Below are 12,194 nucleotides of genomic sequence, written 5' to 3' on the forward strand. Positions count from 1 at the left end.
TGTGTGTGTGTGGACTTCAGTACAGATAGTTTATGAGGTCCTGTCTCGAAACCAAACCAGTTCAACCAGTTTCTTCCCCGCACAACCATTAGAGGACAAAACATTGAGCTTGAGGAGTACTTCACACATATGTAGGAATACATAAGTACGTGTGAATTTGTAAAATATTCTCCTTGTATTGTGTGTTAAATGATGGATTGACTTTGAGAGCTCTTTAATAATTCTGTCCCCTGTTAGTCTTCTTAACTGAATGACCTGACCATTAGAAAACACAGTAAAACATCGTTAACACTGGACTTTATCAAAGAAGCGACGCTGCTACTTTCTTTTAAATTCTCTTATTTAATATTAAATACATGACTCTATAAACATAACATTTATCCACATATAAAAGCATGTCTGACTATTTACACTGAACCCTCAAAAGGAGCCCGACCATACAAACAAGCAATATCCTGGAACTATTCATAAACATCCCTTTATGTCCTCAGATCTCAGCGGTGATTGTCGCAGCATTTCATATATTTCAGGACTGACAGCCTCTCTGGAAATGTCAATTTAAGGAAGATTTATCACATGACCTTATTGCTAAGCACATCCAAATATTAACACTTGTAACTGCACACATTAGCATTTGGTCCATAAACTGCAACATCCAATTGGAATTGGTTTTGGCATGTGCACCAAACCTGCCACATCGACATGGATTTGTGAGAAACAATTGATTATCTCTGAATTTTGGTTAAAAAAAGCAAGTTGTTGCAAGTTGTTGGTACCTAAACCTGAATAGTTTCATGTCGAACTACCTTAATTTGCCTCCTTAACATAATATGTGACCATATGACTAAGATATCCAGTCAGATCGTAGCTACCAAGCTCACTCATTCCTCCACCTTAGATTTCCTTTTGGAAGTTCTGGGTCTGGGATTTTCTGACTCTGCAGGTTCTGGGGATCCTGGAGGATCAGTGGGCGGGCTGGGGGCTGTCTCCACATCCGGTTCTGGCTCGAGGGGCATGGAGGGGCCTTTGGAAGCTCCTGAAAATAACAAAAGCAGGAGAGTCGATGCCAATATTGCTCAGAAAAGGTCTTAAAGTTCGAAATGATCCACACATATAAAGCAGTTTGTGTGTGATTCATTAACATAACATCTGGAACATTATTCAGGAACTTTACGAGGCCAGGTTGTAGGATTGAGGGGGATCTATTGGCAGCAGTGGTATATACCATTAATAAGTATGTTTTCTTCACTGTGTAATCACCTGCAACGAAGAATTGTTGTGTTTTTTCGTGACCTGAGCTGTCTCTATCTACACAGGCAGCGGTTCCTCTTCATGGAGTCCACCATGTTGCACCTCCATGTTTCTACAGTAGCCCAGAACGGACAAACCAAACACTGGCTCTAGAGTGAGCTTTTTCACATTGGCCAACGTAGTTCTTCTACACGCTAGACACACGGGAGACGTTTAAGTTGGCTGCAATATGCAACCTCGCCGCTAGATGTCACTAAATCCAACACACTTAATACCTTTCAATGTGAGTAGCTTGCTGTCCCCACGCCTTCCACTGACATGTCTCATATCCAGCAGCGTAGAACCGGATTCAGACACACTGCACTTGTAGCTCATCTCATGACGGCTACTGTGAACTCCCAGGTCAGAGTTCAGCTTTAATAGAGTGGCCGTGCACCAATCGAGGCAAACAGAAACACTGAAGCACTGTGTTTGTAAATAGTCATGATTCTTGCATCACGGTTGTTCTGTGAAGTATTCATTCATTACCCACATGGAAACCATGACACCACATGATGTTGTGAGGCCGAGTGCAGGGTAGTGTGACTGTACGTTTCGAAAAGCTACGTACTGCATAGAACTCCATTTTCCAGTTGTAACTTTGCACAGACGGTCAACTTAAACGGAGCAATTTCCTCACATTTAGAGGGTGGTGAATCATTAAGGAGGACCAGTTTGATGCTTTGACAGCATATTTATAACTTTAACAACAAAGTTTGTCCCATGACGAAACAGTGACATAATCCCCCCCCCCGCTGTAACACACATGGGTGGGACCAGGTCATTGTTTTGCAAGTCTCAAGTATAAGTCTCAAGTCTTTTCACTCAAGTCCCGAGTCAAGCACCAAATCCTAAACTTTGAGTTGCGAGTCCTTCATAAGTCATAATGCGCTCTTCATCATACGTTATACCATTTTAACAACAGAGTGATGAAATGTTCAATTTACAAAACTCATGACTGCTTTTTAAAATGTGTATTTATTTGTTAAAATAAGTGTGAAGGAACTTCATAAAAAAAAGAAAATTGGGGTAATTAAGTGTTAAATGGACTCGCTGGAAATGAATTCAGGGAATGCATAAATAATATATGTTTTTTTAAATTTTTAGCTTGGGGGAACCATAAGTGTTAAACTCCAAGTCGAGTCTAAAGTTGTCAAATTTGTGACTAGACTCCAAGTCATCACCTTTTGAAATACATTGTTTTTGTTTGTCCAAATCAATTCAACCCACGCTGCACTCTGTGGCAGATTTCTTCACCAACCTAAACAAACTTTTCACGCGTAAATTGATAATCTGCATCGTCATCATTGATGGTATGCTGCTTAACATTAACAGACTGTATACGCACAACAAACTGGCCTTAGAACACAGCTGGCACAGTGTTAGAAAGCAGATAGTTTGCCAGAGCTGTGTAATTCAGTAAAAGGTCTGACACGGAACATGGTTTCATTGTTCTGGTGAAATATTTCTCAACAGCTAAACAAAAGTGGTGAAAAAAGCCACTGACACCGGGGAGCTGTAAGCCATGACGGACATTTCAGAGCAGCCTTGAATTTATTTTCTTCACTGTTTTTCATTTTTTTCACGCTGCTGATTTTCTTTTGTTGCCAAGAATATATACTGGCTAGAGGTTAGCTTCTTTTCTTTATTTTTTTTAAATATATTCCATTTTGCCGTAGCTTGTGAATTCAATCTGTCACAGAAGTGCAGCAGGCAAGAGGCTGTGAATACAACACACACAGAAGAGATATATGGAATAAGTTTCCATTTTAAATGAAAAACTGGGCTTTGGTTTAATGAACAGAGGTGGAGGCTGTGAAATTTGTCACACTGAGGGTGTGACACTGGACTTTTCTGATGAAAATTATTATTCATGTGCTCACCTCATTTGGAGTTTGTGCTCAGAACAAACTGAAGAGAGACATTCAGCGTTGCGTGGTCTCACCAGCACCAGACTCAGAGCTGGACCTCATTTCAAGCTTCACCTCAGCTCTGACACTCGACAGAGAGGCTCTGTCACACACCCACACGTCAAACCAGAAGCTACACCGAGGTGACAGAGTATTAACTGACACTTTCTACAACCCATGTTGGCCATTTGTACCTGCTGATAGCTGGAGGTTCTTGTTGTAGCTCGCGGCAGAAGACATGGCTTGGCCCAGAGCTTGGTTAGTACCAAGGGGAGCACCAGGTGCTTTGGTGGCTGCTGCAGAGCTTGGTTTTGATTTGGAGTCCTTGCCTGGTTTGGTCCACACCACACCCTCTGTCACCTGCAGGGCAGCGCCCATCTTCTGAGCCATGTCCATTAGCTGTGAGTGAAAAGTAGACTTAGAAATACTGGAAGGAAAGACTCCAACAACTGACATCAACATCATCTTAAAAGGGATAAACACCAAAGTCACACATTAACCCAAACTAAATAACCGATCGAGGCAGCGGTAGGCCAGCAACTCCTATGTTCTGTGAAGTAAAACTAAAGGTGACAACAGCTTTAGTTCCCCGTCTGAAGGGACTGTCTGACGGTAGTGTACACTTAAGCTGATGACGATTTTTTTTATGTGGCTTAAATATGTTTTGCTGCTACATTGCTTAGCTTAGGTACTTCTGTCTGTTTCTCCAAACTGGGGGCGTGGCGACGGCCTTCCACTGTCGGTAATACACCGACTATGGATAAGTAACTCATACAAACCCACTTCAAAACATCCAAACTGTCCCTTTAAGTACCTCGGGATCAAATTCAAAGTTGCTATTGGTGTCTCGAAGTATGTTGACTTTCCTCTCCATCTCCTGATACTGATCCAGAGTTGCCTTCTTATCACCATGATTATAGAGGAAGATGGCAAAGTTCAGGTTAACCAGAGGGTTGGATCTGCAGGTAATTGATCATCCAGAAAGAAGAGACACAATTATATTAAATGCTGAAATTACAGACTCAGATTCAAACACGCTGTACATTTAAGATGGTAAGACGGACTCACTCGTCTATCGTCGCAGCGTGTTCATACGCTCTGGTGGCATTCTCTACATCCTCTAAGTTGGTCAGAGCCACTGTTAAGAATGAGCAAGAGACAGTATTTAGTTCAAGTTTAAACCTGTCCAATGAAGGAGCAGACGGCTGTTCATAAAGGCACATTCAGCATGTTCAATTTGTTGTATGTAGCGTGTACTCTACAAGAGGAATAGGATGTAACTTAAATGAATGCGCAACAGTAAACTGCTAAGTAGCTGTTGCCTCTATTTTTTGCCAAGAATCATCGATTTACTCAGGCATTATTTCTCTGTCTCTCTGACTCAGCACAGTACCTGCCAGTAACATGTAGAGTTCCCCCATTCGTGGGTTCAGGTTGATGGCCGCGCTGAGGAAGTGGAAGGCAGAGGCAAACTGCTGCATGGTCAGGTGAACCAGACCCAGGTTGTACAACACCTTCCAGTCAAAAGGAGACATGTAGTGGGCTCGCTTCAGGCAGCTGATGGCCTGCGGGGGAGACGAAGTTGGGAGAGAGAAGTCAAAAGGCTGACTGTTGGAAAAGTACCTTCATAATACATGATCCCAAGCAATGGTGCATTTATAATATGCCTTCATTGGATACTTATCTGGCAAAGACAAGCGAATAAGACGGTAATACTCACGGCTACATATTTCTTTTTTCCAAAGAAGCACATGCCGATGTTGTTCCAGAGGGGCGGGCTCTCTGGCACAGCGCAGGCTGCCACTCGGTACTTGTTCATGGCCACATCAAAGTCTCCATGGGTCTGCATCATGCTGCCTGCAGCCAGGATGGCCTGGGAATAAAAGCAATGATTAGAGCGGCATTAGAGGAGGATGACAGTGCTTATGATGAAAGACCGACTGTGCCACCTGACAGAGAATGACCTCTTTGTTTCAACCGAACTGCTTTAAAAGAAGTTAAATGCACTGTCATATAATAATAGCCAGCTACGTTTATACCAAAGCATAACATGTGTTCAAATACCCACTTACCTTATAATTGTTGGGGTCAAAAGTGAGGGCATTTCCAAGGTGCTCGAAGGCTTTCTGGTATTTCCCAAGCTGTCGAAAACATGAAAACAGATTATTCATCAACTCCTTTATAAATGTTTCTGACACCTCCGGTAAATGTCACTCTTATCTTGCAGCGCTCGTCCCTTGTGCACAAATAATTTCACTGGAAAAGGTTCTTTTTAAAAATCTACCAACCTGTAAAAACAGCAGGCCGAGAGTAGTCAAGAGTTCAGTATTCTCTGGAGAGAATCTGAATTGAGGAGGAGACAAGTGGAATGAAGAATGTCACTTTATCTATGCCTGTAATTACATTTAATGCTTGCACTTATACTTCAGCAAACATAGTTGATATTCAGGGAATCTGCTGATTCAATCAGGGTTTGATTCAGCTTAATTGTGGAGTATTAATTATGACCTGAGGGGGATGAAGTGGCTCAAAGAAATGAAAATGGGAGAGAAGAGGCATTAAAATAAGGTTCACAGTGGTACGTCTCATCAAAGCAACATCAGTGTTGGGGCACTTGATTTATTCATTTAACCCCAACAGGAGGGAGTCATAATGAGCTCTACTATTATAGACACCGATGTCATTTCATCATTTACCCCATGGCCTAATGTTTGAAGATTCAACATGTGAATATAAATGGAAATGAATGAAATTAAGACTGAAGTGAAAGGGGCCCTGGCTTACAATGAGGCAAACCTGGAACTTTGTGTGAGATTGAAGGAGGATCACTTGTTAACATCAGCTCCAAAGACTGAAAGCCCTGCGATAAATCCAGAGGGAACCCCACGGACACCATGTTTTATGGCTCTCATCTCTTTTACCACCTTGATACAATGTTATCATGAAGATAACTGGCATGCTAAGGCTGTGTAAATATTAACAGATATCAATAAAATGTTCTCTCATCATGTCGGAAAAACTTTGGTCTGGTCAACAATTCCTGAAATTAAAATGTAAGAATAATGAATTGCTGTACATGTAAATATAAAATATAAAACAAAAGCTATATATAGACCCGCAGTGGCAGTCCATAACAACATGTACCTAGAATAAGTGGTTATTTTAAATATTTATTTCTTTATAGGTCTTCTCAGTGCTTTTTAACACTGTCCACACGTGACCTTGACTTACCCCACGGCCGTCTGATACACTTGGATGGCCTTGTCGGTTTCTCCAGCCAGCAGATGAACCTTCCCGAGCATCATAAACGTCTTGTCGTGCTTATTAATCCGGAGAGCTACGTTTAGATGCTCCTCGGCCTGACGAGAGACAGAAGATCAAAATGATCGAATCGCCCGTGAACGAGTACAGTTTGTGCTGTCTATCTGTACAATCAGCATACTCACATGGTGGAAGTCTTTGATGAAGAAATAGCACAACCCCAGATTATGACTGATCTCCTGGGGTGAGAAAATGTCAGATTAAACGAGGCTTGATAAAGGCTTTGATAAATTAAATTTCCAAATATAAAAGCTATTTGAGACAACAGCTCTGTGGAACAGGAACTCTACCGTGTTACTGACAGTAGTATGAGAGGGGGCACTCTCATAGTAATCTGGCGGTGCAACCATGAACTTCTTTTTGTTTTCTGTTAATTGTTGCATGAAAAGACGTTCGGTCTTTCTAAATTTCTGTAGATTGTGTTGAGAGGACGTCATGCTGTGTGTTTAGAGTGAAAGAGGCCAGGTCCTCTTAACACACAAAAGTTAAGACAAAGCAGAATCTCTGGTGCTAGAGTGTGCCTTTTCTTTTACCCAGTCTTTCTCGTTCAGCCTTGCAGCTTCATGATAGAACTCAATAGCTGCTTTGTGCTTTCCCAGGAGAAATCTACGGAAAGAATAAACAACAATCCATATGAGAAATGAATCAATCTTATTCACTGCATGCTGAATCGCAATCCTTACAATCCTGCAACAGTGAACAAATACTCACTGTGGGTGGCTTAACTTTTCCCTCTAGCATTAAAAGTTCTGGCCATAACTGCCCTGCAGTCGGGCTGTTATCACTGATCTTTCTCTCCTATGTCTGTCTTGTTAGATAATGGGGACGGGCTGATGCATCCCAGCCTTGAGGGCCGTAGACTCACAGTGATCTGGCCACTTGCTTGAGATTGTCAGTGCTGCTGGGATTCAGGATGGCACAGCTCTGAAACAGCTCCAGGGAAGGTTGGATCTTGCCCTCAAGACGCATGATTAGTGCTGTGGCAAGAAATTAAAACACACAAAAAAAAGAGGATCTTCATCTTCTTGAGGAAGTTTAAAAAAAAGAAGCACATTCAAAAGGATTAAAGGCACAGCATGGGGTCCGAAGACTCGATTTTTTGGGGAACTAAATGATGCATTGAGGAGTTTCATTTGATGTAGCGCTTAATTACCATCATACATGTTACGTGTGTGGGAGGAAAAAGTTACCATTTAAACTACTCACCTTGAACATAAATGGCATATTCACACATTCCATTAGACTCCTGCAGTTGTTCTTTGATGATCGCCTACACGGAGACAGAACAGGAGACGATGTGGACAGCTGAAATGGATGTTGCTCTGCGCCAACAATACGATTGTGAAGAAGCCACTTCTTCTATGGCTCAGCCGTATCAGTCACCACACCCCTCTGATCTATAGCGCGCCTCATCCAGCTCTTTTGCACTGCTGCAGCACATACAATGAACCAAAATAGCGGGTGTGCTTGGAGACGCCCACACGGTCCTTTCGCCCAAGGATCCGCTTTAACAAAAGGACGCCCTCGTCGCTGCGCTGGCACAACTAAAACAGGGCCTTGACAGTGAGGAGTGCATCTCTAACGAAGAGAAAGTGAGAAGGAGGAATTCAGTGATATATTTTACAAGTACTGTACAGGCATCTACTCAGAGCTTTCATTAAGTACCTGCCGGTTTCATGAATAAACAGGTCAATGCAGGGAATTAGCCCGTCATGAAGTAGAGTGTTAGACAGAACCCTGTACATGCCAGGCATTCATTATCTTCATTAAAAGGTCAATCAGATCAACACTGAACACAGACGTGGGTCAATGGTAGACCAAACCATCGGGAGAATGGGGGATGATGGTACTTTACCTTGCAGGTATCATAGTCCTTACGGATGTAGTGCTGGTGGATCAGCCAGTTTCTCCTCTCCACAATGGGAAGCTCTGGAGCTGGAAGCAAGAAGAGGAACTTTTCAGCTCATTCCCCTTTACTGTTCCGATAATGTCTTATTTAGTCGATGGCTGAATGATTAATCCTGAAAGCTCCCTGCTTTCGCAGTCATTAGTACGTCTCTTAGTACCCCCCCCCCCCCCCCACCCCCCATCTCTGTGCAGTCACCAGCACGTCTTTGATCCGACAGCAACATCGATGTCAACGCTTCATCCAAAAGCCCGCGGGCTAAACTGTAATCACGTCACCATTCACGCTGTAAATGTCACCTTGTAAGCAAGTTTTTCGTTCCTGCTTTTTGTCTTTGGCAAATTGAGATTATTCCCAGTTGCCAGGGCAACAATGTATCTCGCAAGCCAGGTGCTTGTGACAGAGAAGAGAAGGTATGGAGCGGAACGAGCAGCACAATACAAAGCCTGCTTTACGAAGGGTTAGGTGACCCCAAGAACACGATCGCTATGCTCCAAGTCTTCCTCCCAGCGGAGGACAACGTTTCATTTCACAAGGAGCCAAACGTAATTCCAATTCATGCAAGTTTTGATTCTGGTAATCCTGTTATCTTACAGCTACTACCTTCCTCTGAGGCTAAAAATAGGATTCAACGCACTGTGGAAAGAAGTGCTGGGCTTTGAGTCTGCCACTGACACACTGTAAGACAATACAGTGTGAATTACACCAAAGCTTCCTTCTGTTTTTATCTGTCAGCGCTTCAAGCAGTGCGCTGTTGATTTGTCGCTCGAACTGGAGCCTCTTGCAACAACTTCAGAGAAATCCTCTCCATCGCCGAGTGTGAAACTGCATGGGTTTCACACGTTTGCCCCGTCAAGATTCGGAGTGGCCCTATTTGTAGCAGCCTAATCCGCTTTCTTCCTGCTGAGACAGCAATAATATTCTTGTCTCTGGGTTTCAGATGGGGCCCTGTGGCGCTCCAGAGTCCACACACACAAAGCAGGGCGTCTTTCGGTGGAGGAGAGATGGGATACGTGTGCGACATCTATTCCTGTGACTACTGTATACGAGAATGGTAGAAAGGAGCAGCGAAGAAAAGCGCAGCATGAGGTCTCCTAAATATAATTCAGCGAAAGACTCCATCCCAAACATGGAGGAATTCTCTCATTGTTACATTTGATCTGGCTAATGCTCAGACAGATTTGGCTTCCATGTGCTCCAAGCGTCTGTTAAAAGGGGATAAGAGCAGAGGAGAGGCATGCTGAGATCAAAAGACGCATGGGGAGAATGTAATGAAAAATACCATGAATTTTTCTTTGGAAGTTTCACCACGAAAACTTTTAAAAACCCCTCGGTCTTGTCAAGTAATTTATTCTCATATTCATCTGCCTACACTTTTTCTTCCAAGGAATTTGACGGAAATCCAAGCAGGTTGCAGCACCAACACTTGATTCTGTAAAATGTAAACTGGTGACCTTATGCCATTAGCACTTTTTGTTGTTACTGGTTTAAAAGAAACATGGGCAAGCTTACAAGACCCATAACACCTCAGGAGTCTTACACTCTAAGAATGAAGTCACGGTATTGCATAAAATATCGTAAAAGCACATCGTGTACTAGTGCACAACATATTTCATTTTATGTGTGCAAAATATATCCCTAATTACATTTCAGTACAGGAATGATGGAATTTGTATGAAATCAGAAGGTTTTGAAGACTGAGATTTGTGGATTTCTTTTTGATTATTTTCACTTCTTGCTCATATTCAGCAGACTTTGGACCAAATGTCATCATCCAATCATAGTTTTGGATTGTAAACTTCAGACATGCGATACACTGTGAAAACTCAATTATTTCACACGTCAACATGCTTTATACTTGTTATATCACTAATGTATACACCTAACATGTGTATAACACATGATGAAGCCACAATTCTCTGTAGAAGGAGTTACACCGTTCATGCAGCGGCCACTCTATGTTTAACTTGTGTTGATACATTTCGTATTTTTTAAGTTACTGCGTGTTCCAGTTTTCTTTTCTGAGGTCTATGCCCATGTGTGAAGTAAACTTAGTTTGATCTATTTGGCTCAAAATAACAATTTTGCTTGAAGGGGCTTTACATTCTGCACAGCATGCAACACCCTCCGTCCTTAGACGTGCATGTGTGGAACGGTTTTATATTGAAGTTCTTACTTACACTGTAAACTGCATTCTATTGAATGGTTATTCCGAACATTGAGCTCTTAATAGTGGATTTATTTTCTAATATTTGCATATTAGAGTTATAAACAGAATTAAAAATGGTAGTTTTTGACTTAATTATGGAGCTTTTTCTTCACTTATACAGAACTGTACACTTCCAACACATTAACCAATTAAATTATAATCTGTATTTTCTGTTTTTATGATTCCTGTCATCTTCCTTTATACTAATGTACAAATCAGTTGATCTGATTCGTCTCCGCAAAGCATACTAAGCACACCACAATAAGCCTGCATGGCATGTGAAAGATCACTGCAAATATAATAACATACCAAGTACTAAATAGCTGTCAAAGGACTTGCATCCTCAGCAGTGCTGGTGACAAATACAAAATATTGTAAAAAGAAACATAAAAAGCTGAATCGTGAGCAACAGCCTAATTGAACATTTTAAGCCACAATTACGATGACAAAATCTCCAGATATAATATTTGATCAACAAACGTTTTCCACACAGAGAAATATCTGGAACACGGCTCATCTGCATTCTGTACAAACAGCTTCTTCCTTCTAGGGACGAAGGATAGAAGGGTGAGGGTGACCTCTGCAGGACGATTAGTTCCAAACTCACTCCAGTAGCATCCTTCACCAGTTACACACGAATCAAAATCAATATAATGGGTGACGTAACAGGAAATGTGTAAATAATTGTCTAAGATGTCTTGCTGTACCTTTAGGTGCCCGTCGTTTCTTGGCTTCAGTGGCAACTGGGAGCTGAAATGTATGAAATACAACACAAACGAAACAAGTAACAATCCATACATTACTTAGCAAAGTGTATACCATCTACCGGTGTTACCCACGCGCAGCAGGTATGGTCGCTCAATCCCACTGTTATGCTTTTGCGTCATTCTTTTTTCCCCATAATTGGCTCACTTGAGTAGCTGCTTACTAAAGTGACGACGGTTAGTTCATTAACAATCTCTTGAAATCATCACTTCCACAAACGCCAGATGATAACCATAAGGCAACTACAGTATTTAAAGGCAGCCTCAGTTACGTTGGTACAGAGCTGGACGGTTAATAATAACCTTGTTTTACAGTATAACGCGTGGGCTAACGATTGTCAACATCGCACTGTAACGTTATAACGTTACCTACGCATGTCACCTTACTGCAGCCACAGTTAGCCGTTAGCTCACAGGTTGTTAGCCCTCGGATGAGTGAGATTAAAGACTGAATGAGAGGCACGCGATAGCTGCAGGTTAATCAATTTAGCTCCGATTTAGAAGCGGGTTAGCCAAGCAGCTAGCATTCAAATGACCGAGCGTCACTACGAAGGTTATTTACACCTACATACATATATTATTTATAACTGAGGCAATGCCACACTATCTCCTCACCAAGAGGCGTGTTTGTGTTTACCCAAAGAAAACGGGTTAACTAGCTTTGGTTTCTGCACTCACCGCGGTGGCTGTCTCCTCGTCCGCCATCTTGGGATGATCACAACACTCGAAGCTGTTGCCATGGATACACCAGTGGAATGCGGAGGAGTAGCTGGTCAGGATTTATGAATGATGAT

The 12,194-nt window shown here is 42.2% G+C and overlaps 1 protein-coding gene across 1 annotated transcript; it reads right to left on the reverse strand.

Moving 5' to 3' along the window:
- Window positions 1-368: 368 nt before the first annotated feature.
- bbs4 (Bardet-Biedl syndrome 4) lies at window positions 369-12,140 on the reverse strand (the record flags this gene model as incomplete). Its single annotated transcript, XM_079293275.1, is given in 17 exon segments — window positions 369-1,036; window positions 3,395-3,599; window positions 4,015-4,159; window positions 4,269-4,338; window positions 4,594-4,765; window positions 4,921-5,073; window positions 5,273-5,341; window positions 5,489-5,543; window positions 6,432-6,559; window positions 6,647-6,700; window positions 7,055-7,127; window positions 7,387-7,498; window positions 7,728-7,791; window positions 8,377-8,456; window positions 11,344-11,386; window positions 12,079-12,114; window positions 12,117-12,140. Coding segments are annotated over 17 exon segments (1,638 nt in total). The 3' UTR covers window positions 369-881.
- Window positions 12,141-12,194: the final 54 nt, after the last annotated feature.

This window comes from Melanostigma gelatinosum (genome assembly GCF_949748355.1).
Source record: "Melanostigma gelatinosum genome assembly, chromosome: 2".
NCBI lineage: Eukaryota > Metazoa > Chordata > Actinopteri > Perciformes > Zoarcidae > Melanostigma > Melanostigma gelatinosum.